At 35.0% G+C, this 27,542-nt stretch overlaps 1 protein-coding gene across 18 annotated transcripts in view; it reads right to left on the bottom strand.

Moving 5' to 3' along the window:
• The window catches only part of PTPRD (protein tyrosine phosphatase, receptor type D), a 396,821-nt gene that overhangs the window by 352,990 nt on the left and 16,289 nt on the right, over positions 1–27,542 (bottom strand). Inside the window, exon 1 of one of the 18 annotated variants that reach the window (XM_023535092.1) lies at positions 22,083–22,101. The exons of the other annotated variants lie outside the window; for them this stretch is intronic. Within the exon in view, the coding sequence (XP_023390860.1) occupies positions 22,083–22,086 (4 nt within the window). The 5' untranslated portion in view covers positions 22,087–22,101. Of the gene's footprint in view, positions 1–22,082; positions 22,102–27,542 lie in introns of those variants that run through there. 18 annotated transcript variants of the gene reach the window in all.

Genomic DNA, 27,542 nt, shown 5'->3' with positions numbered 1-27,542 from the left:
CTTCTCCTCACAGCCATTTTGCAAATCATTCTTATTTTCCAGATAAGAACTACAGGGCTCAGAGAAGCTAGTAACTTGTTCACTGTCACACATATGAAAGGTAGAACCAAAATAAAAAACAGGTTCTTCTGACTGTTAACCCTATGATCCTCTTTTCTTCGTTACCTTACCCTAGAAATTCATACTGCACACACTGCAGAAGGAATCATGAGACTAAGGTCCCAGCTATCATACTGGGCTCAAAAAAACTAACCTCACTCATCTCTCCCTTTTCAAATAACCTCAATCACAGAAACTGAATCATATCAATTACAGACGAATACTAAATTATAGTTATTTCTGCATATGATGAAGTAAAATAATATGAGAATTAAGGAGTTATGTTAAAACTGATTAATAAACTATTAGGAAGAAGAGACTTATTTTGAACAATATTAAGGGTGCCTGCTGTGTTTTGATTTTAAGGGTTACAAATTACACTTTGGCAAAAGTGATCCTATGAATTATAATTACATTTATTTATTTAACAATGAATGCTTTCATTCAAAGAATTTTACTGCTCTCTGTGGGCATATGATTAATATGCATGTGCTCAGACAATATTCGCAAACTTGAGAATCCTAGAGACAGGAAAAAGTGATCAGCTTCCCCTAGTCTGAGGTTGTTTTGAGTACATTTCTGCACCTGTAAAGACACTCTTCTAGGAAAGGATTGGTTTTGCATCAGAAGCTGGATGTACTGATATTTTCAAGGGCAAAAGCATTATATCTTATTCCAATGGATCAAGCTTATAAAAAGCCATCCTTATATTCTGGAGCCTTCAAGAGAAAGCTTTTCTTTGGCAGTGAATGAAAACAAAGACAAAGATGAAAGGAATCATTTTTAAAAGGAAACAAAAAGGCCTCTACAAAGAAGTGCATAAATGTAGAAAGTGGGAAAAACGGTGTATTATATTTGGAGTAAGAATGGAGAAGAAGGAAGGCCCAATGGACCAATAGTATTCCTTTACTATTCTTAAAGTTTTGAGAGAAAAATTACTTTGAATGTTCCATGAACAAAACTGACAGGAGCTTAAAATACAACCACAGTGTTTGCATTTTGTTGGGGTTCCAGAACAACTCCTGTGGGCAAACTCCGTGTGTGTAACAGACTGAGTGTGAGGTGTTTATCACAAGGCAACAAACGCATCAGGAATCATTTGGAAACCAGTCAATATTTTGGTTTTATATGATGTCAATCAACTGGTTGAGCTGATTTTTTACCACAGATGACCTATTTTTAAACTGAATGAATGGTGTACTTGTGCAATTACTGTACAAGGTTAATGATATAAAAAAGTGTATAGAATCAGAAGTGCTCAAATATATCAAGCAATAATGTGGCCACAGAAGAGGAATAGGACAATATAAAAGAACCAAATGTAACCACATCTTCAGTTTCAGACAGAAATCTTCCCCAAAAGAGTACCTTATTATAAGATGTTTTTTGTTTCTTAAAAAAAAAGAAACACCAAAAAAGCACCTTGCTTCCCTTTATTATGCCACAATTCTGGTCCCTGCCTTTAAAAATAAGAGACTCACCAGATTAGACCATTTTCTTTTAAATTCTAGTTTCAGTTGTTTTCAGCAGCTCATTTTAAGAAACATCTGTCCAGTCTGCCTCTTGGGAAGATGTTCAAAAACAAGTGTTCTCATTTGAATTCTAAGGGACTGTCCTAAGGGAGACAACAGTCCTTTGAAAGCAAGCAAACACTATCAAACACTATAATCTTTGAACTTCTTAATCAAGTTCAAACTACAGTACACAATATGACCTAGTTTCATACTTAATCAAAAAAAGAATGGTTGGCTTCCCTGACACCTCCTAAGACATTATGTTGTCTTCATATTAAGGATATAAGTGTTCAGTGACAAATTACTTTTGAGGCAACCTTGGTGAAGCATGAGATTATTTGGAGAATAATTCAAGATTGAACTAGGTTAACCTGGAATCTGAGTTCGTATATATCACACATGTACAAATTCACAGGTTAGATTTACGTAGGCAGAGGATGAAAATTCTCCAAGTTCAGGTCCACAACTCAGAACCATTTCATGAAGAATTAATATACATTCTAATTCTAGTTAAAGGGACCCAAATCAGTTAATAAATACCTACTATATTTCAGACATGATAACCTACATCATATATACATAATATTTTTGGATCTTCACAACAATTTCATAAGGTGGGATACGACTCCATTTTAGAGATAAGTAAAAGAAGAGTCAAAAAGCTAAAAATGTACCCATGTTCATATAGTTATACATGGCAAAGCTGGGGTCTGGACCAGAGTTATTTTGACTAAAAGGCCCAGAAACTCAGTCCTACCAAGGAATCATCCTAATAGAAATTGTAAATAGCACCAACGTAAGGAAAAGATAAAATGTTATCTTTGATTTATTGAACCTACATAATATAAAGAAAACCAAGATAAGTTTTGATGCATTTACAAATAACTGCCTAAGGCATAGGTTAAATGTTAAAAACTAATTATCAGGACTTTATATTCTATCAAGGAAGAGAACCATACAAAAGTAGATTAACCAGAACAAACTTTTTAACTTCTCTATGAAGCTAATGTGTAAGATACTGTATTTCCTCTGGGAGACAAGAGATCCTGGGAGATCTTCAATATCATTCCAAAGAAACATGTTAGACACGTTCTGAATGCAGCAAATGCTAGACTCCACTCGAAAATCTCCCATATATATTGTTGGCTCAATCAAATCCAGTCCTTAGATGTTACAGGCTTATGGAAATTTCTGGAATACATGGCAGAAAGCAGTAAAAAATATATATATATTGTAACCTGTGTTTGGTTATAAAATGTTTTCTTTCAAGGTTTCCCCATTTCTTACATTAAAATTTGTCATGGCCTGCCTCAAAACTTTTCCAGAAAATTAAGAGGAATGAAAAAAATATCTTCTAATTGATTTGGAAATAAAACTATGACATTTTCAAAAGATAACCGAGATGAATGCCCTTTAAAGAGAGTTCAGCAAGGATAAACCAAACCATATGTTCCAGGTATGTGATGTGAAGCACATGGTCCACGAGGCCTCTTGTACTTAATATGCTCCACCTGACGTGCCAACATCAACAAACAACAATGTTCACTGTGACTGCAGTTGTAACTAAGGACAACAGAAGTGTGGGCGCCATGAGCCTCGGTCTAGTTTTTTAATGTCAACCAAGAAAACTGATATTTTGAGGTATGAAATTGCTATCCAAAACAAATATGTGGAATGGGAAAAAGGTAAATATTAAGTTCTGAAGTAAATAAAACAAGAGGTCCTTAGGTACAATAGGAGAGTCTAATCTTTTCCCAGTTACTCTTCTTGTCTCAAAGTATATTCCACATTTTATACAGTGCATGTATCCCTTGAGAACTTTACATACATCAGTTTCTCCATTGTGAAGACCATGAAGTTGTTGATTAAGAAGTGAGAGGCCTGGATTTAAATCTTTGCTCTTTGATTATCCCTGTGTATAAACTCTTGAAACATCAAAAATATAGGCAGTTGAGCTATATGTCACTTTTATAGTCTTCTCAAATTGTGGATGCCTGCAAAACTATTCCTTTTTACAGTAAAAAGTTCACTATATAATGAAAATATGAGAATTTTTTGGTTTAAAGTCACGAATTTTATTTGCATTAAAAAATGATCTTAATCCATTACTTGGCCCTGACCAACAAATTTATAATGTTGTATAATGTATCAAGTCTTCATAAGCAAGGGATAAATGTATTTTTATCTTAACTTTATTTCCTTCTTATTCTTCTCCTTCCCCAAACCCCTTGTTCTCTTAGTAAATGGGTAAGATCAAAAGAGAAATATCTTGGGTTTAAATTTGTACTAAGAAGAAAAAAATATATATATATACACACACGCGCGCGCACGCGCACACACACACACACATCTATATATATGATGGCTCTAGTTGGAAATACATTATAAAAACAGTAGCCATTTTCTAATTTAAAAGGGAAAATGTTTAGTAAAAAGAAAGAGACCTTCAACTGGATATTATTTGATTTCCTTATTAAGTGAGCAGAAAGTGCTCCTTGAAAAGGAGCCAGAAGTGAAGTACTTTAGCAATCTGTGTGCACAGACATTGTGAACACTGGTAGATGGAGCTGAAAGTGTGCTGGGTTCAGGTCCGTCTCTAGTTCTTCATGTGGGCTACTAGTCTATGGTCACTTTGAGAATCCAGTCATAACAAAGGAGATAAAAAGCATGGCCTCTGAATTCTACAGTTCAAATCCTGGCTCTGCCACTTACTGTCTAAGCCTCAGTTTTATTTTGTCATTCCAGAGGGAGCCTCAGTTGATACTAAAACTTACTTCATTAAGTTTTAGTCATTATGGGATTTCAATTAAATATGCACCTACAGATTCAAGAAACAGCATCCAATATACATTAAACCTTGGATAAATCTATGCTGTTATCATTGGTAGGGATAGCACTATTATTATTAAAACACTATGACACATATTTTTCAGGTTTCTTACATCACATGAGCCACAATGACCTTTGCAATTGATATGTTCTTCATACCGAATACCAAGCCATTTATCCACAGTAAAATGAGGTTAACAGAAATGCCCAAAACAAATATTCATTGAACTACACTCAATCTCAGTTTTCTCATCCATGAAATGAATGAGTTGATCCAAATAATCGCTAAAGTCCCTCGCTGGTCTACATCTTTATTACTCTAAACATATGTGCCTACATTCATATCATCGACATGCGTGTGAATGTATTTGAAGAATCTTCCAAATTTTGTTAAGTCAGGGCAGGAGAAAATGAAACATGGGTTAAAAAGAGGCTCTTTAAAATTATTGATTAGAAACATGAAGGATTCATTAATGTTTTTCATCGCATTCCTCTTGAACAACGGAGATGCCTCAGTCAAGCTAAAATAACTCTGAGAATCATCCTTACAAAAAAAAATTGTTTAAATACAGCAGTAAGATTCTAGCTCTAATTCCTAGCCAAATGACAAAAAAAAACTGAGTGGAAAATAAAATATAAACAAAACCAGAGTATGACTAAATGACTACTGGGAAGGAAATATTTTTCCCTCTGTGCTGATTAGTTCACTGCTTGCTACCTGAAGACTTATTGGAGTAATTCACGGAATCAATGGGTATGACATCATATTTGGTTCCCTCTCCTTTAGAATACTGTCATTTTTGTACACACTTAGTGAAAAGAGAATGCTTACTGGGACAGAACTTTAAAAACTCCTCTCCTAGGAATCCTAAATCCTCCAGCAACAAAATAACATTGGATTACTTTCTCACATACATAACTTAGGATAAACTTCTTCTATAAAATATTGAGAGCTAAAAATAAATTTAGCAATTTATTAACAGTGGCTAATTTATTCAAAAGAACATGCAGCATATTTTTCATAAAATGGAACAAAATGCCCCAAAGTGATGTTAAAATTAAAAAGAAAACAGTAAAGATAGAGAGAGAAACAAAAATGAAAAGATGGAGAGAAAAGGAAAAAAAATATATCGATTTCACAATAGTAATAAGAAAATGTCTGGGACATGAGCAAATTCTGGATAAGTATGAGTAATTAACAGGTAGGATTTTAAGTTGAGTAAAAGTTCTTTTTACACAAGTTTGAAGATGAAGAATCTGCTGTTTAATTTCAATACTCAAAATATACCTAAATACTTTGAATATTCAAATACTGAGGCTTTCTTTATAGTTCACAATTTTAATCTTCTCTTCAAATATTCAGCGGACTTCATAATACATAGAGAAATGAATTTGACTAAAATGTCACCTCCTTTCTCTTCCCACATCAAAAGAGGAATTAATAAAACTTAAAAAGGTAAATCTTAAAAAAAGAAAAACTGAAGGAAAATTACTAACCTTCTCTTAATTAAGATTCCAGAGTGGAAAACAATTTAGAAACAAATTGGGGGGAAAAGATTTTCAGAGAAAAATTAAATGAATTTTTACATAATTATTTTATGGCCTCACCCCAAATACTCTCCATGGCCATAGCTCTAAAATATGCACTATCTCTATTAGATTCCTGAAGGACCAAAGGAAGAAAAGAAGGAAAATAAGTAATATTTGGATTAAAGAGGTAGTTTGTATAATGGTATCCACTCGTTTCCCCTTCCTTGCTCTACTCTCCTGCTTCAGGGGGGAAAATCTGAGGCAAGTGTCTAGAGCACCATTCAGAAGAGTTGTTCTGTGAAGCTGTTTCCTCTAGAAACAATGAGAAAGTGTCATGATTCATTAGTAATGTCTGTCTCAACAAGAGGAGAGAATAGTAGTAACATACAAAAGGAAAAGGAAAGAAAAACTTCTGGATGGTCAAAATTTCTATAAGTTTTGGATTTTTGCAAGTCTTTTGGCATCTTTGTTATATAAGAATTCTACTGAATTTGAAGGTGCTTTACTTCAAAATACTTTTATACAAACAGCATTCTAAACTATCTTTGAAGTTGTAAAATAGTAACCAGATTCCAACCAGTAAGCCAAACAATTTTTACTTCAGTATTTGCCAGCTTACTTAAAATAACTTGGTCATGATTTTCACATTTTTATTGTGATATGATCAAATAGTCCTGTAATCTAATACTAAGTTTCTACCAAAAGCAACTTTATGCAATCTTATTCCTTCCTATTAGTCCTGTCTTTTGCCAAGAATATATTGGCTTATTTTTCAAAAATAAAAGCCTTGAAATAGTGCCAGTCAACTCATAATCATGTTGTTTTCCTTCATACTTTCTATTTCTTTCATTCTTTTGCATGTCCCCTGGGCCCAGAATTGACCCATCCTCTTCCCAGATTGTTTTACTGTTCTTCCTTTAGAGGGTTCAGACTCCACCTTATTGTTATCTAGTAGCCCTGTCCTGTGTTTGGTCATACCTTCTTCAGACTCTCAAAACGCTTTGCATTAATTTATTAAAGAAGATACAAGATTTTCACTCATATAGATGGGTAAGATGAAGTAAAGGAAATACAGTAGAATAAGAAGTCAGAAAATGGATAAACTGCCATAATAAACAATCCACAATTTTAGTGGCTTGACACAATAAATCTATTTTTCATTCGCATCATGGTCCAATGTGATTTTTAGAAAGGCTTTGTTCCATGTAGACCTATTCAGGAAACTCAATTTCTTCCATCTAGTGGCTCCATCATCTTCTATTCCCCAAAATCTTCTACTGGATCGTCTACCTCTGGCCAATAAATGAGGAGACAGAGAAAGCTGATAGAAGTCACCCTCATTCTTAACACCCAAACTTAGAGGTGGCACAACTCTATTCCTCATCATTTGCAACTATATTCCATTAATCATGGCCAAATCTAAGTGCTAAGAAAGCTGGGAAATTTGGTTTAGTGGTACACTCACAAATAAGAGAACATGTTAGTGAGTACTAGCAATGTCTATAGTAAAAAGCTATTTTCAGTCCTAAGCTTTGATTTAGGACTGAAATCAAATATAGCATATTCACGTTTGCCCTATCTGTTTCAAAAAGCTATTGTGAGGACCAAGTGAATAAGGTATGTGAAATACTTACAAAATTGTAAAATACTATGTAAACATGTGGCACATTGGCCTCTAGACATCCACGAAAGATTCTTTTTCAGACTTTTGAGAATCCCCAAATTCTTGGATATGAAAACATTTTTATAGGTGTCAGGCTTTCTCCTAAACCATATTTCCATCAAAAGTCATTCCTTTCTTCTTCATAGTTTCATACTGAAAATTAATGTTTGTTTCTTGTTGATAGCTGTTTTCAAGAAAGAAACAGTTTTTAATAGGTCTCAAGAGTTCCTATAAACCTAATCAAAAAGACAAAGATAAAAGCTAAATCGAGATGTGAATTTTCGAGAGTACATTAAGTTCACTACTCAGCAGCACGTCCTGTGCACTCACCCATGCCAGGTTTAACACATGTGTGAATGAAATTCAGGCTCAAAAAATTAGCAAAATAAGTATTACATGTCATGGAACTATGAGGTAGCTTAAAAACAGTCAAAAGTACAAATGGTAGGTCTATGATTGTTAGGCCTATGTGGTACTATACTTTTGGAATTTTTAAGAAACTTGCTCATGTTTTGGCACCTAAAGGTCGAACATAAATTTCATAGCCGTTTTCATTGCTTCCTCATTCACCACCACATCTCCCGGTCCACATTTTCCTACATCTCTGCAAATCCTGTCTCTTTCCTGCAACCTTATTCAGTTGAATAGCGGGACGGGACACCTTGATCTTCTCCTTGTCTTCCATGGATCTCACAGAAACTTTCATGCACAGGCCCATTTACTCTCATTTCATAATTAACATATCCTTTGTCTGAAAGATCAACCTCCTCAGTCAAAACAGACAGATAGCAGAGAGAACACAGAAAAAACCTGTATTCTAGTAGCACATGACAGGATATAGGTATTAAAATACTTAAACATTCACTGTTACTACCTTCCCCCCAAATTCTGTCTTCATAGTCACATTGCCAGGACTAAGAAAATAAAGGTGATTAATCTTCTTCAACGAGCTCATATTCCACAAGGGGCACACCTCAACCAACTGTCCATATTCAATGTCAGTGATGAAATAGAGGACTGAGAAAATGGCTCTGTGGTCACAAGGAAACGTAGTGTGTTAATGGAGTTAAGTGAGATGTTTCTATAAAAAAGAGTTATGAAACTGCTTTGTGTACGTTTGTATGGTAGTTTCTCTGAGGAATCCCATAGTAAAAGCAAAACAAAACAGAAAAAGCCGTACACACAACAAAATAATCAAATAAAACAATGATTCTTCAATGTATGTGTGTAGCATGATGTTGTTCTCCACATACCTATAACAGCACCAGGTTTTCCTAAACACCAGGTGGAAAAATACTGCTCTAGACACCTAGGTCCATGGGGTAGGAAAATCAGAAAGGAGGCAGATGTCTTAATAATTTAAAAGTAAATCATTTTTCTGAAATCCTACCATTTGCAATGACATGAATGGACCTAGAGGTTATTATTCTGAGCGAAATAAGTCAGACAGAGAAAGATAAATATCATATGATTTCACTTATATGCGGAATCTGAGGAACAAAAAGAACAAACTAATTCAAAACAGGCTCACAAATATAGACAATATAGTGACCGCAGAGGAAGGGGGAGGCTGGGAGAAAGCAGTGAAGGGTTAAAGAAGTACAAAGTAGTAGTTGATAGATGGTCACAGGGCTGGGGAGCATTGCATAAGAGGATGCAGTCAGCAGTGATGTAATGGCTACATGTAGAGCCAAAGGTAAGATAAAGTAATCAGGGGGATCATTTCATAAACTACATAAAAGTCTAACCAATGTCTGTATACTTGAAACTAATAATAAAATTAAATTTAAAAATGCTAAAAATTAATTTAAAAAAGTAAATCATTTTAGCTTTTAAAAAGCATTTGGGATCACATCTTTCTAGGCACAATATTCAGTATATTCTTCTAAAAAAAAGTCTGTCATTAATATTCTAGTGCTTGTACTTCTTTTAAGCCTTATTTTAAATAATTATGCAAATCTCTGGATATTATACATAGACATGAAAAGATGACCTAAAAATAGATAGTGATAAAATTTATTTAACAGAATAGACTTAAAACACATAGCTAATAAATGTTTAAATCTACATAAAATAAATAATTTTCTGGAAAGGACATAAATTACCCAAATTAACTTAAGAAGAAATGGGAAACCTGAATAGAAAATAGCCATGGGAAAGAAATGGAAAAGTTGTGATATTTTTCTCTTCTTTAGAGAAAGGGAGCAAACCCATAGAGGTACCCAATTTAGAGAAGCCTCTAACCTCAAAACAAATTCATACTGATTTATACTAACAGCAACTTCTTGAGGAAAAGTCTGACTGAAGATCTGATTTGTCAGTCCCACTGAAATATAAATGTTCAGAGATATTATTTTCCTAGAAAAGTTAAATTAACAAAAAAGTATATTTTTAAGTAGGATCTTAATATATCCGCTGGCAAAAGATAAAAATGACAAAGAACAATCTATTTTTTCAGCATTAAAAATACTTGTTTTCTGCATGTGCCAAGGAAAACTATTTGCTTTTAGACATTTTTCCGTATCAGAAAATGAAGCAAAATTCACAATTTTAAATCCTGATTTCTTTTTTAGTTGTGTGTAATAAATATCAATTATTCGTTGATGTTGGCAGTCTGCATACTAGCTCATTTTTTCTGTTTAGCCATCATAACCGCTTAAATCTTAAAACATACAGCTTTTTGATGATCTCTTTCTCACTTGGAGCCTAGCAGGTTGGGATTATAATCTCTGCTATGTCTTCTTTAATTGACCCAAAGAACTTGCATCTGTGAAAATATTCTGGGCTGTAGGTAGTAGAAACCCCTACTAAAAGTGGTTTAAATGATAAGGATATTATTCTCTCACATAAGACCCGAGGCAGAATGACTTATTCGGCATTCAAGGACATTATCAAGCACTCAGTCTTCTCCTGTCCATCTGGCCACTCTCACTGTGCTGGTTTGCTCTTCTCATGGACCCCAGATACCTACAGCTGTTCCAAACACCTCACACAGAGGAAACACTCAGGGAGCATCCCCATCTCATTTCCCTCTCTCGTCAGTGAATAAACCCTTCTCAAAAACTCAGAGCAGTTTTCAACTATATTGGCCTGAAGCCAATTGCATGCCTATGTTTAAGTCCATCACTTAGAATGGAAAGTGAAAACTCTACATTTTAGACCAAAAAGATTCATCACTTAGGACTCAGGCTCCACTGGCAAACATAGTCATTTAGAATGAGGATAAATGAACTCTGGGTTCTGTTCTTAGCAAGAAGGAAGCATCTACCAGTTAGGCAACCAACAATGTCTGTCATATAGTCTCTATGCATAGGCACTATAAAATACCCATTTGTATCACAAAAAGTCATTCTCATTGGTTAGTTGCATAAATGATTATAGGCAACTTTGGATAAGTGATATACATATCATTCTATTTTCTAGCCTATAAATGAAACTGACTATAGCTGAATCTTATAAAATCACAAAGTTTTAAGGTAGAAGGTCTTTGATATTTGATAAACTGATTTCTGATCAATTGAACTGTACTTTTAATCTACTAGGGATGCTCACAATTTATGAGAGCCTTTACCTGAAGATTTTTGTTTTTAAATATCGTTTACTTTAGTTAAAAATGACTATACATAAATAGGGAAGTGATATGTGCACATTCATTTACTATCTCTCTATTCTCACTTTATCCTGTTGAACTTTTTACTCAACCACCTGCTGTACTTTTTACTCAACCACCTGCTGCAAACCAAAGTCTAGATCATATCCAATATTACTGACTCCTTAGTATATATGGGTTTTTTTATTGATCCCTTAAAAATTCCAGTTTCACATATGACCTGCGAGACTAAAAGTACAATCCAAGAGGCATTCCAGAAAGCAGATCAGCAGAAACATCCTCAGAGGCAGTAGACCTCAGATGGACTGTAGACCGAAGCCCGTCCTCGTGGTCGGTTTATCAAGGTAGCATCATAACCCAATATGGAGAAAGAAACATCAAATGGGGAACCAAGAAATCTGGCCTCTACTGTCCTTGCGCTGCAACAGATTCATCGCAGCAAAGTCCTTTTCCTTCACCTTACAGATTAGGCAGTACGATATTGTAAATGCGATCCACCTATTTCCCGCTAATTCGTTGATTCATTCACTTAACAAATACTTACTGAGCATCTACTTGTGCCAGGTACTCACACATTAGATTTTAGACATGAGGAGAAAAAGAGACAATCCCTATAATCCTGGAGTGGGAGAGGAATGAGATAAGCATTGTGATGAGGTAGAAGATAGAGAGACCTATGAAACACAGTCAACAAAAGAAGAGAAGGTGAGAAAGCATAGTCAACAGAAGTGCAGGCAACAGAAGAGGTATAGGTGAAAAAGAATGAAACAATAAATTCCAATAACTGAATGTCCATGCATAAAGGTGTCAAGATATTCAAAATGTAGTGAGCAATGTGGGTTCTGATCCAAGATGAAGGCAGAGAGTAACACAGGAACCGGATCACCAAGGGCCTTCTAAGCCAAGATAAGAGTTTTTACTTTATTCTAAAATAAATAGAGAGCTTTTGATGATCCAGAAAAATTGCTTCTTCTGAGAACTGTAAAATGTGTTCTCTTTCTAAGTATCCCTGCCAAAATTGTCATCAAACATTGCCGCTAACACCAGAGGTGTACAGAAGACAGAGATGCTCCCTTGAACTTTCTAATAATTGTTTCTTTATTTGAGTTTGTTTTCTCTTTCTTTTTCAAATCAAATTGGTTACAAAATGCTCTTGGAAGCATGAAAACAATAACGTTTTCTGGCTTAGAAGAATTACGTTTTGCTCCCACTCAATAAACAAGGGCCTGTTTTCTAATATTTGTCTGGCTTTCTGACAAAATTTATAGTTAGTACCAAGAAAAAATCACAATCATGGAATTAGGGTCGAAAATAAAAATTTTGGTTGAAAATGAAAGACTGAGTTTCATTTTTGAGGACTGACTACACTTTGGAAAGAGAAAAGGGAGAAAGGGCTTTTAAGGATCCTTCATGTACCGTTTTCAGCTTCATAAACAGAGAAATCTGACCACTCAGTGTGATGATGAGTTCTTTATAAATTAAGGCATTTGTTACTTGGTGAGGTTTCCAGAGTGTAAATCTATTGTTGCTTTTGGGGTTTTAAAAGGTAACTATGTGTATGTATGTTTAGGGGCAGAGCAGGGGGCAAATAATTCTATGGACCAACATTATTGATAGGAAGAATAAGTAACTAGAACTTCTCCAGACTTTCTACCAGAAAGTAAATATGGTAAATATGGATTATGATAGTCCCTCAATTGTCCATTCATTATCATAAAGTACATAAACTTTTCAATTACAAGTGATCATGGGTAGCTATAAACTTCTGAGGTTATGGATGGTGCAACTCTCATTCTGCTATAGTTTCTGCTGTGAGTGAATATCACCATGTCACACAGGAAGCACTCTATATAAATTTGTGAAATTTTATTATAGAAAATTGTGTATGAACATAAGGCTTTACATAATTTTCCATTTAAGGCAGTTTTAAATATAACTCACACAGAGAAATGAGAATTAAAGTTGACCATTTAATTATTATAAAAATTGTAGTGGTAGCATTTATAATAGCTACTATATATTTTGAACACCTACTGTAAACCAGATGGATTATTTGGTGTTTTACTCAAATCTCTGAGTAACTGCTGTGGCTTATAAGAATGTGCAAATTTTTGTAAATGTAGGTAAACATCAGGGATCACAGAAAGGAAGGATGAAAGAGAGGATACAGTTAGAAATTGTAGCTGTAGGAATAGTTTTAAGTTCTTGAGAAAGGATCATTCTAACTGCTTAAATGTAGCAAGTACATCTCATAGGATCCATGATGCCAGTATAAAAGTGAGGCATACTTATCACGGAATAGCTAGATCTCAACACCTCCTAGCCATTTTCTGTTGAAAGTTTTACCTTTACCTATGCATGTACTTTATCAAGCTTTATTTAGAGCCCCCCAAAATGACAAAAGGATTCTTTTTATCACTGAGCATAGAAATGTTACCATGAGCTTACATTCAATGGCATCTGAAGGAGATTCTACATCTGTGACTTCAGGTTGAAACAGCCTGAAAATTGTCTACAGGGAGAGCATGCAGAAATATTCAAGAGAAAACAAAAACAAAAACAAAAACAAAAACAGGACTTTTTGCAAGAAACTAGGTAGTTTGGTGCCAATAGGTTTAGTTTGAGATTGTGCCAAGCAATCCTACCATGTGTTTTCTCTGCTTTTTCTCGTTTTTAATGTGCTCAATAAATACCTTCTTACTTCTCAATAACCACAGAAATCTGCATAGTTACCAAAGATGGTTAACCTATGAGATCCCAGAAGGAAACTGAAGCAGGCCCTGGAAGTCTCAGAGTGCCCAGAATAGAAAAAGAAAAAACACAATTCCTAACTGCCAAATATGGATCATGAAGGCTGCTCTCAAATTTATTACTCATCTGTAGAAAATTATCTCCAAATTTTCACTCTCTTGCTTATAAGAGGATTATACACCGCTGCTCAAGAGAATGTGACTCAAACTGCCGCTTTGGAGGCAGAGTAAACCTCCCCATCGAAGTCTTGGCCATGTGACTTGCTTTGGCTAATAGAATAGGACATGACATACCCTAGGTCCAAGCAGAGGTTGTAAGTGTGATTGAGGGGTTCTTGCTGTCACTTGTTACCATAAGAATGGTGCATGCCAAATAAGGGATGTTCCTTCAGTTTGAGTCCCAAAATGAGAAGACGAACATGAATTCACAGCAGCCAACACATAACTGCCATATGTGATGTGATAATTAAATAAATGTCTGTGATTGCAAGCTCTAGAGATTTAGAGGTTGATAGCCACTACAGCACGCACATTGTCGCACAATGTCCAATTAATAAGATATTGTAATGTTCAATTCATAGATATAAGTTATTAATTAAAGAATCATGGCACTTATATTTAGGTTGGATGTGATGATGGGGTAAGAACAGAAGAGGAATCATCCTATGAACTGGTCTTTATGCTAGAATTATAGGTAAGGATCATATCCTTAGAATGACTTATAAATGTACATATTTCTCAAAACTACTGAGCCTACTACTTAACTTATAGGTCACTAATCCATCCTATAGCACAGTAGTGCTACAGGGTGTCATTATATTATTGGTTTCTTTTGTATCTGACACAATGAATAGTGTTTAGTCATACTTTAAGAGTCCAAAAAAAAAAAAAAAAAACCTACATTTAGTAAAACTTGGCATTGATGCGAAGAGAATTCGTGCTTACTTGGAAAGCCTTCCGTAACTCCCAAGAGATCCTAAACTCAAAATACTAACAAAAACACTGTTGTGCTGGTAAGCATCATCTCAAAACCAGCACCAATACTCATAATATTTGGAGCACACTCCAGCCACTGGGCAAATCTTTCATGAGGATACAGACTCATTTGAATTTGTGAATCTTCCTTACTTTGATTAAATGTTGACGTTCTAATACCCTATCAGAATTTTTGTTTTCACAAAAATACCCTTTTTTCATAACTCTTAAATAATAAAAAAAATACAGAATTTATGGTCTTTTAAGTGAAATTTTAACAAGTAATGAAATTCAGATGAATTGTATAATGATTTCTCATTTTCTTTATGAAACCTATCAGTTCAACTCTTTGCCTTCAGAACAGATGCTAAACAGTTGCTCTGGCAAGTTATTAAATCAAGTTGCTGGGTTTTTGCAGGGCCTTTCAACAGAACTCTGATAGAAGGATGGAGCAGACAAAGAAACTCTCTTAATACACTGCATATAATTAAAAGTAAAAAGGTTAATCCCTGAAATAATCTAAATAGATGGTCAGTGTCATAATCAATTAACCAGTATGTTAACTGTAAGCATTTGAGGACTCTTTTTTTCCATATCCCTTAATAACCAGAATCAAATATCACTATAATGGGGCATTTAGATTGCCTTTAGTAGCATTATTTAACAAAGAAAAAGGGAAAAACTGATTTCACTGGACAATATTTGAAAATAAACTTACAGAAAACTTACAGAAATCAAAACCAACTATTTCTGAATTGTAATTCTACTCAGTTGAGACAGTAAGTTTCACAAATACAATTTCATATTTTGATATGAATGTTTAATGTACTAGATAACCAAGTTGTAAGAAATTAATTCTTTTCTGAAATGTTATCCATCACACTGCTTTAGTACAATCTTTATTGATGAGGAAAGCCAGTGCAATGGCAATGGAATATTCACAGTCTGGTAATATTGTGCATGATTAGGAAGCACATTTTACATTAAACTTAACAGAAAGCAAAGAAAGAGTTATGTGTTGTGATAAAAGCAAAAATTAAACATTACCATTTAGCAAATCCTAATTAATATGACCGTTTAAACGAATCTATCAATGAGGTTCTTTCTGTTCTTATTATTGACTGTGCACCTTTTTCAAATGTCAGAGATGTTAGGAACCAATTCCAAAATTTAGAATAGCTGAATTTTTAAAATATGGGGCATGTAATAATAGATCAGCAATTTCTGAACAGCAATATAAATTCTTATTAATCAACATTTTTTTAAATCCCTTATTATCCAATGTGCCATTTCAAACAGTTCCTGTTTTCCAGATTTTTTAAAATCTCACTTTTAAAAAAATCATGGCATGTGACATTCAGCTGGTGTATATCTTAACGGAAAATATATAATTTTATCTTCATTCTACAATATTACTTTCATTTAAGAAACGGAGCTGCTATCAGTAAAAATGCACCTAAATTATTATTTACTGTATTGTAGTAAACTCTCAAATTCTATTTAGACAAGCAGTTGGCCAAGAGGAATTGAAGGAAGCTTTTCCATTTCAGGACTTTCAGAATTATCAAGCAACTGCTTTATCATCATGATGTACTTAAATTCATTTCTTCTATTGAATATTTCCCTCTACAAAATGTGCTATTCAATTGCATAGTTCCACAGCGCACTGGAGGTCAGCTGTTAATAACAAAGATGTATTATGATGTGCTTTTATTATTTCTAAGGAGTGAGAAAAATAATACATTGTATTACAGGGATTCAGTTATAGCCAATGTTTCGATTCATTTTAAAAACAGATAGGCAATTGAATCTAGAAATACACAGAAGGAATATAAAAACCTTTCCATATGGAACAAGAGAAAACCCTTAATTTTAACATCATTAAACAGTGAACACCAAAAAAGAAACAAAAAATTGAAGTTGCATTAAATCTGAGATATCACTTTCAAATAACCTTTAACCAATGTTTGAGTTTCTAGAACACTAATTTTGTTTATTTGAGGTACCTCTATCCTGTAAATACCACTGCCTTTTTGCCCACCAGCAATGTAATTTAAATTAAACGGAAGAATATAAAGGTTGGAGATTTTTAACAAAGATAAAATTTTCTTAGTGCCATAATTTAGGGAAATAAGGAATAAGAATCATTTCAGTTACCTTGGGGTACAACAAAGTATCCAACCCTAGAAAGTTAAAATAACACATTTAATATTTTAACACAATTATTATGACAATAAATGTATCTATGCTAATAAAGCATAATGATTGACCAAATATTCCTACTATCTCTCTATATTGCTCATCCTGAAGTGCCTAATTCTTATAGTATAAATTCCCTACCCCAAATTATTTTAATCTACCTGAATGTGTTTAATCTATTCTGTGTTTACTACAACATCATCTCAATTACTACCATCATTAGAAATGGGGTATTTTCTGTACGGTAGAAGTGCACAAGAAGTTATTCCCAGGTCTTCACGGGAAGGCATAATAAAAGAGCAATTTAGTTCAATCTAAAAGCAAGAGGAAAAAGAACATTTCAGGCAGACTCAGGCAGAATCAACCTAATAGACTGGAGAAATTTTTAATATTTATAAATATAATCTCCAATTATTTAGAGAACTTTAAGTAGTTCAGCATAACTAGAGTGAGTGTACAAGAGAGTTTCATCAAACAACAGAGATCAGACCATGAAGAAATTCGGGGGGGGCTTATGCCTATTTTAACTCTGAAAAACTATTTAGACACTTTCCCAAACCAAATATGTAGGGTGGTGATACACAGACTATTATTCTTTGAAGAGATCAGTGGAAAGGGGAAGAAAAACCATACAATCTAAAGGCCTAAGAGCTTAAAGGTTTCTTTTTTGTTAAAGAGTACTTAGGCTACTACATCAAAAAGATTCTGCTTCGAGTTGTGCAAGTTGAGAATGAATGGAATGACCTCTTCCAGATTCAGATTTTTCCGTATTCTATTTCGCCCTTAGACAATTAATCCACCCCATGGCTTCAATTCCACCACTCCACAAGCCTGAGACTTGCTCCTTAAGTCCCCTATGTAACCAAATCAATGGACACTTGTTAGAACCCTCACCAGTATCTGAGAGCATGCATCCTCCAAACAGCTATGCATTTGGTCTCTAGAACACAACCCTCCCCAGATTTTCCTCATATGTTAACGTTTTTCTTTGTCTTTCCCCATGACTTCCCCAGGTATACTCATCCTCTATAAATAGGGGGTCCTCAAATGTTGGCTCTTGAACCCTGGGTCTTTGTTTATTTTCTCCGTAGGTGATATTGTCTCTTTCCATGGTTCTGTTACCATTTGCATGCCAAGTGACTCCCAAGAGAGTCACTTCAGCCCACAGCTTTCTTCTCATATGTGGATTCATATATTCAGTTGCTTATTTGGCATTTCCAGTAGGTTATTTAACAGGCAGGTCAAATTCAGTATGTCCCAAACCAAGCTCATGATTCTCCGCTCAACCCAAACAATTCTGCCCTCTCCCTAATGTTTCCTATCTCAATAAATACCACCACCACCCAACTAGGTGCTCATAACAGAAATCTAGGAGTCTTCCTTGAAATTTCCTAACCTTTTGTCTTCTATAGCTGATGAAATAATTTACTTACTATTGCTATTTCACCTTTCTGAGTATTTCTGAAATCCATCCAATTCTTTCCTGTTCCACAGCTACCACCACCATCCTCTCTCACTTTTATCAACTGCATTCCCCTTAATAAACAAATTGTTCACAGAGCAGCTAAAATTAGTACTCTGCACCAATGCCAACAAGGCTGCCCCATCTCCTCCAGTTACCCCTACACACCCCCAAACTCCAGCCAAATTGGTCTTCTCTGAGTTAAGAGTGTCTCAGTAGGTATTTCTGAATGAGTGCCTAAAGAAAGGAAGGAAGGATGGAAAGAATTACAGGAAAGGAGCAAAGAAGAGTGGGAAAGTAGAAGGGAGGGAAGAAGGGATACCATAGGCTTATAGTAAGTTTTTAAAAATCTGCTCTGAAATCAAAAAGGCTAGGTTTGAGTCCTAGCTCATTATAAACTTTAAAATGGGCATCATGTCTCTCCCACAGGACATATAATAAAAGTTAAGTAAGGTAATGTGTGTGAAAGTCCTCTGTATAGTATAAAGCATTATACAGAAAGACTATAGAAGTTTAAGACATAAAATACCCCAGGGGCCTATTATACAGATAATGCAATTTAGATAATAAAAAGAAATGTGTGTTCAGTGGCTCTTAATCTTCTTTCTTCCTTCTCTACTTTTGCCAGTCATGACTACATAAAATTCATCATATGCATGTAAAATAGGTTACAACATACTCCTGTCAATGCCTCTCATTACACTCTCTGATTTTCAAAACTTTTGAGGAAAAGCTCAGCTTCTGACTTCTTCCCCATCCCGAGACTGTCAAATTTGTGTCCTTCCTGCAAGCGAAATAAGTTAATTCTCTTAATAAGTATACTTACTCTCCTAACAAATTAATTTTTAAAATTATTTTTTAAAATTTAAAACAATTACAAACAGACTACCTATAAGAAACAAATTCCCAAAAGTTAAAATATCAACTAATAACAATTTTGAATTTTAAATTATTTTTATCTCTGGATCACCATGACCTTATCTCTTTATTACATAAAATAGGAAGCAACAGCAAAAAGAGATATACGAGACATATCTGCTTCCTAGTTTAGAAAGCAATTAAGCACATACGGTGTTATACTAAGAATATAGAATCATAATTTATCATATCCATGTAAAACAGTTTTAAAGGAAGCATATGTATGTCTAGATAGAAAATGTCTTTATAATTATATATCCCGTGGTTATTGTTGATTGCATAAAACTGTAGCTAGATTAAACTACCAAAGATACAGTAACCACATTCTCTAAGAGTTTCTTTCAGTAATAGCGCCCAGGATTTCTATTTGTTTGCTCTATTTTTGCACAATCAGAGTTCTCTGAAAGCTATGTCAATAATAATAAAAATGACGAACTCTGATAAGGACCATTCAGGCAGCATTATATCCACATGTGTAAATTGCAAGCCAGGCATTCATTTCAACCTACTTTTGATGCCTTACGACTACTATCATATCAACCTAACAGAGAACTCAAATTCTTCCAAAGAACTGCCAGACTCAGTTAGGTCAAGGAAAGAGAAAAGAAGCCAATTATGAATGTCATTACTTCCACAATTCTTCTCAAGAGGAACATAAGAAGAAAGAACAGCAAATTAAAAAATAAAATTAAAAAAAAAAAAAAAAACCTCACAGCATTGAAGGGATCTTGATAAAACCAAGCTTACCACAAGAGTTCTTCTGAAATTAGGATAGGATTGACAAGAAGGTTTGAAATCTATTCCAAGGTAAAACAACTTCTTATTGCCTTACCTTCTCCTTTGTTTAGTCTGATTCTCATGTTATCGTAATTATTGGATTAGTGATTCATTTTAAAAGCCAACTTTACAGACTTGAAATAGCTGTGTGAAAACATCTCATATTTCAGCACCTGAAGACAAGTGTTCATGGTTTTGCCAATTCACTAGAAGCTCTTTAAGTCGGCATCTTCTCTCCTTTTTCTCTCCACCCCCGAGACAGCTTTGAAGTTTTAAAAGAACTTCATATATTTAGGAAACAGAGCGATTATCCCAAAGCTCTGAACTTGAGTAAGAAGAAAAAGTGCTCATCTCAGGAACACTGCCACACAAGACTCGAGATGTGTAGGCATATGCCGGGCGAAACGAGTGTCAGAGCCCTTTGATGGAAATTCAGAGTTTCAGAAAGGTATCCAAGCAAAACACAACAATAAAAGTTAATTGCCAGAGGCAGGGCTGTCTTCATAACGGATCTCTTCTGCCCATTTACTGGCCAGTGTTAATTAACCACCGCTGCATTGGGACGGCTTTCTGATTTCACTGAGGTACATCTCACAAGCAGCAAGTATGTCCACAGGTTGGCATTGGCCATCCTTTTGTGCCAGTGCCCCAACTAGAAGGGAGAGTAAATCCCACACCTCTTAACAGCACAAAACGCCACAAAGAAGTACATGAAGAACTGAAATGGCAGTTCCTACGGGATCAAGTAGAAAAGCACTGAGTTTTACTGCCTGTTAGCAAGGGATCAGCTTCAATCAATTAATGATTTAATTACCTAGACTAATTAAGATAATGAACAACAGCAAGCCTACAATCAATTAGCTTTATCCAAACTTCCTATTTTGAGGATAGGGCCTAAAGGACGACACACTTTTTCTTAGCTGCAGCAGTAAAATGTGTGAGTATATTAGAACAAATTAAGGGGATATAATTCTACACTACTTTAAACAAAAATATAAGGTCACTTGACTGATTCTTTAGCGACAGAGTGTTGTGAGAAGGTGTTACCTGGACAGTGGATATTTAACATTCCACCAGAACTGTGAATATTAAAGAAAATGACGTCTCTCTAAAGCAAGCAATGGACCAAAGACAGGGATGTTTCTTTGGCCACTCTGCTTCGTGATTTGAGTTATTTCAAGGTAAGCATGTAAGACTATAAAGCCTTTCAAAATTTATCAGAAAGTAGCAGCGTTCCTTGATTACATTGTTCTTGGGGCAAAGAGCTCCTTAAATTACTTAGAATAACCTAAGAAATTCATAAATTTCATAAGAATGAAGCACAACAAGAAGCAAGGAATAAAGCAGAAGGGGTACAATTCTGAAGACAAGAGTAGTCAAAGTTCCAGATATTCTTCTTCCCCACCTTCTAATTCCACTTTGAAATTTAAAGTTTTACGATTCTGATTCTCTAATTATATCGAGTTTTCCTCAGATAGAGAAAGGGGCCCATACTCTCCTGTTTAATTATGGCCCCTATTATAGCATTATCAATTATTATCATCTAGAATGAATAATTTTAAATAATTCTTTCCCTAAGCACAGAAACACGCAAGGCAGACCACAGTATCATAATCTGTCCCACCCACCACATCCCTCAGTTAACCTACATTGATTGTGCATTTTCTCTCTCAGAACAAGATTGAGCCACAGGGCAGTTTTCCTTGCACAGTGCCTGTGGAAATGCATTACGCTTACAGAGAAAGTTCAAACTTACCCATGGATGGAAGGTGCTTAGATCTTATACTTTACAGACTAAGCCAGCTCAACACCAAGCAGGAGAACTGATTCAGTTTCCAAAAGCCTTCTGGGGCACCTCTGAAATGAAGAGGGAATTCTCAACCCAACATAATGGATGCTCTGTGTAACATTTACATCTGTTCTTTAATCAGCCCAAGCAGTTGTCCAGAATCTGCCAAGTTTCAGGCAATGTGCAAATGCACCTGGAACATAAAAAAAGGCACCTAGATCCTAATGGGAGGGGATGTCTATATAACCAAATACGGAATCAAAAAAAAAAAAAAATGTGTCTACAGTTATAAAATAAGTAAAATGTGCTAAGAGAGTATAGGAAAGGGTTCCTTTAAGTTCATTAAAGACCGGGCACATGATGATAACAGTGTGGTGCAGGCATGAAGCATATGGTCTCTGAAGCCAGATGACCCAGGTGTGGATCATGGCTTCACCGCTTATGAACAGCAACTACCTAACAATAAGTAACTTACCCTCTCTAAACTACGATTTAGATTTACCCTACATTACATTCAAGGATAATAAGGGTTTCTAAAGCACAGGAGTGTTGTAATAACTAAATGAGATAATCCTCATGTAGCACAGTGCATGCACATTCTAGGTGCTCAATAAATGTTAGCTCTTTCTATTATTAATACTAGAAAGACATTTTCCTGGCAATAGTGGGCAATATGTGCCCCTAGTGATAAGTTTCTTTATACCCCTTTGCAGGAAAGCAAATCTTTCAAATGTCCTGGGGCAAATATATAAAGAGCTCATGTTTATTAGCAATTAAAATGTAAGAGCTAAATCAAGAGAATATCAACATTATGTTCCATTTATCATCATGAAAGTATTTTATAATTAGAATTAACAATAATTCATATAAATATAATTTATTAAATATCATGAAAAGGTCTTTTATTAAAACAAACTATTTCCTGGAACTTTACTTGTGAAGGGCCTTCTAAAACTTGGTAATCACAGAATTATTCTCAGGATCTCTATCAAGTGAATAAAATTAGGCTTAGGGTTAAGACAGAAATAAAAATGCATCTTGGTAAACATTTTGATCACCAAAGCATATAGCTTTCAAATAACAGTTCTAGTTGTTAAGGGATATTTTTTAAAAAACCATGTGTTCTTATGTAATTTATGCTTGATGTGAAAATATATTTATTTTGATATAAAATAATTAAGTTGCTCAATTGATTAAATCGTTGTTAAATACCATTATAAAACATTGTAAAAACTAACTACCTCTCTCTCTCTCTCTCTATATATATACATATATATATATATGATAACAATATATTTCATCAGCAATATAAAATAATTGTCTTGGTGATTAAGGAAGCTCATTTAGTTCTAGTGCTAGTTTATTCAAACATGTAATTACACTATATAACTAACAAGTACACCTTTTAATCAAATATATAATTATTAAAATATTTCTGAGGAACATAATTGGCATAGTATAAATATATTTCTATCATGACTATATAACCCTCACTAAGTGCACCTTTAAAAAGCCCTCGCTTTAATTAGCATACAGTAACCCACGCTTTGAAATGAAATTAAATCCTTAAGAGAAACAGCTAATGTGAAGCATAATCTTATATTACCTAAATATAATTACTAAATCTTACCAAGTAAAAATAATAAAGAAAACTCTAGAGAGCTGATTTACCAAAAATACAATGATCGCATGTCTCCAAGCATTAATTCGCAGCCCTAATTGCACAAGAAGACCATCTGGGAATCTTGTATAAAACCATCAGCCCGGGCCCCATCCACAGAAATTCTGAATCAATTGGTTGGGAGTAGGGGCCAGACATCTGTGTTTTTCTGTCATTTTTGAAAGTCCACAGAACCACTGCACCAGAGACTGATTAAAATTTATTTTTCCCTAGTCCATAAATGTTTATAGCAGTTTTATTCATAATTGCTAAATATTTGAAACAACCCAGATGTGTTTCAACCAGTAAATGAATAAACAAACTGTGTACGTGTATGTACAACATAGTACTACTCAAGCAAATATCCACTGATTCATGCAACAACATGGATAAATCTTAAATACATTTTGCAAATGAAAAAAGTGGGATCCAAAAAGCCACATACTGGGGTGGTGTGAGAAAGTTTCCAGGGTGTAAGAACTGCTATGCATCCGTCAAAACCCACAGAACTGTACACCGCAAAGAATGGATTTATTGTACATAATTTTTTAAAAATCAACCAGGAAGTAGGGTGGGGATTGGGAGGTGGGGTGGGGTGGGGGGGAAGAGATGGAATGCAGACTGTGACAAATCAATCTAACTGCCTTACAAATGTATCACGTAACTAGACTGAAGAATATGGGGGAAAAGCTGTCCTGAGTAATTTTAGAGTATAATGTTTTGACTAAATACTGTGAAGCAAAACACAGCCTATGGTAACAGCGTTTTCTTCTTTTTAAATGGGAAAAAATAGTCATTACCAAATAAATGTTTTTTGTCATTTTCATGACAAATATTTGATTTGCTTATTATCAACTGTGTGACTACATTTAATAGTAAACAAGATATTTTTAAAATCTGGAAAGTTTTGTAAAGATCTTTTACCGGTGTGATTTTAACTGCTGTTTGTCTCTTTTTGTTGTTGTTGAAAGAATACTGGGCAGTATGGGAATTAAGGGCTTCCTGAAAGTGTAAAAGTGGACAGAGATTGCTTCATGAGTCCAGAACAACGGGCATTTACAAAGCCAAGGGCAAAATTAGTGGAAAATGCAGTAGTCTCAGACATAATCCCAGCAGGGAACAATCAGTTTATTTAGTCAGATAGCTGATTTTCTAGCTAATATGTACCTTATTCTACTGTATTAAATTTTATGTTAATAAAATTTTAACCTACAAAACATTATTCTTTAGTATGTCAAAAATCTCAGAATAAATAAATGTGTTCTTAGAAACCTATGTGTATGTGCTTTTCATTTACCTCTAAAACAGAATTTGAGAGGATTAAAAATTAAAGACAGTAAAAACCCTCACAACTCCTTCTGTATATCTAATAATGCTGCAATTCCAGACTCATACAAACATTTGATTTGAACTCTCGTATCTGGTTTGTTCTTGAATTGAGTCCCCATCTTGTCCACCTAAACTTTTCATTTACTGCTGCATGACTGAAGGACTATGGTGAAAATTACTGAGGTCTGAGCTGTGAGATCCACAGTAACTCAGTTACAGATTTTGAATCAGTTAATCTACCAAGATGCTAGAGGCCAGAATATCCTAAGAAATTTACATTGGACATAATAATGAATCTTAGCCCTATGTTTACAGCTAAAAGAAATATGAGCAGATCAAATAAGAATTGTGCCACAAACCTAAAGGGGTGGTCTATATAATCCACTTTTTCTTTTCCATTAATTTTTCTTTGTATGCGTGTAAATCCATCACTTTAGGAGAGAATTTTTGTGCCCGAATTATCACTGCTATCAAGAGCAATGAAAGATTTTGCACATTGTAACCAGAATAATCCTGATAAAACCCATATACAATCATCTTCACCTTTTCTCTCTAATAGATTACCATTTTCCTTTGTTACAGTCCCTTTTTTTCTGTCCTTTTCAGGCACTAGTCATGCCCTCCTGGCCTCAGGGCCTTGGCATAAGCTATTTTTTTTCTGCTTATAAACTTTTGCATGCCAGCATCAATAGTAAACTCCTATATATCCCTTGGGATCTCAGCTCACTATTGCTTGCTGGGGACCTGACCTCCCAACTAGGTCAATTCTCTCCATTATAGGCTCTGTACCAGGCACTCTCCTTTTAACCCTTTACATTTGTTCCATTTATTCCCCCTTGCTATTCCTAGAATGTGCCAGGCAAGCTCCTGCCCTAGAGTCTTTGAACTGGCTGTTTCCACTGCCTAGAATACTTCCTCCCATGATTAATTTCCTCACCTCTTTCCAATTTGCTTCAATGTTACCTTCTCAATGAAGCCTACTTTGACCTAACCACCAAATTGCGAACTGAATCTGAATCCCGCCCACACACACACACACATATGCTCCCAATTCTCCTACTGTGGTCTTTCCCCTATAACGCTTAACACCTTTGAACACAAAATATACTTTACTGTTTATAATTTGTATTGTTTATGGTGTTTATTATTCTATTTCATAATTTTGAGCCCCAAGAGTGTGACCTTTAGTTTGGTTTGGTTTGGTTTGGTTTTAGTCTGTTTGGGTCACGAACGTATCCCAAAAGCCTAGAATAAAGAGACTTATCTCTGGAATAAATGAATTGATTAAAGACCATGCATGCAAAACATTTGGAAAGGAAAAAGGGAGGGTGCCCATACTCCAAGGATTTGAACCGCATCTGTGAATTAGAATATGAGAGCACAAAGATCTCTGGAAGAAAACAGCTTTGAGTAAATTTAAGATAAAGAATTAGAAAGAACTGCAACTAAGTGAAGAGGAAGAAGCAAATCCTGCAGCTACATCTATCAATTATGAGCCCCTAATCATTGTCAGTTACCTCAGACACATTATCACAGTTAATCCTCAGGAAACAAGTGCAGGATGAGGTTCTTATTCCCGTTTTAGAGATGAGCAATCTGAGGTTAGATTGGGAGCTACCGCAGGATATGTGCCCTGCCTGTCTCCATCTTGTTCACTATCATATTCCCAGCACTCAGCAAAATGCTGGCAGGTAGTAGGTACAGAATACATATTAGATAAATATAGATGTATATACTACCTGCCAGCATTTTGCTGAGTGCTGGGAATATGATAGTGAACAAGATGGAGACAGGCAGGGCACATACCCAAGACCACACCTCTAGTAAACAGCAAAAGACAGGAGCTGCTCTTTCTACCACACCATATTTCTTCTGAATAAAATTATAAAACATATATGGACTTACAAAAATGCAGCAACGCGGGCCAACTATATATCATAGCAATTCTGCAGGGCATCTCAATATAACAGAGGGAAATACATAAATAAACAATCATGCTTCATTTGATCTATTTAATATTGAGAACTGAAAGGTACATTCTAGAGTGCATTTTATCAAAATGGATAAAGAAAAAAGTTTTAGCACCAAATCTTTAGTCTTCATATAATAACCAAGTCATTTTCATAGAGTTATCTTATAACTCCAGACGGGACCTTATGAGTAAAATACTGTGTCCACCCAGCTGCTCGCTTGGGCAATGCCCTTCTGAGCATCAGCCTTTGAAATGCTAATTTACTGGCTGAACAACTGTTCAACTGCTCTTCAGCCTCCAAAATTCTGAGGCTTCACATTGAGTAGCCAGAGTAGCCCTTAAGAGGAAAAAGGAGCTCCGGCAACCAAGCTGACTTGACTCCAGGGGATGGAGGAATCTGCAGGAGGGAGAGGGGGGCCTCTCCCCACAGCCTCAGGCTATGAGGGGCCACCTGAGGCCATTAAAC

This window comes from Pteropus vampyrus, unplaced genomic scaffold, assembly GCF_000151845.1.
Source record: "Pteropus vampyrus isolate Shadow unplaced genomic scaffold, Pvam_2.0 Scaffold136, whole genome shotgun sequence".
Lineage (NCBI taxonomy): Eukaryota > Metazoa > Chordata > Mammalia > Chiroptera > Pteropodidae > Pteropus > Pteropus vampyrus.
This window is presented reverse-complemented; position numbering and strand designations above follow the sequence as displayed.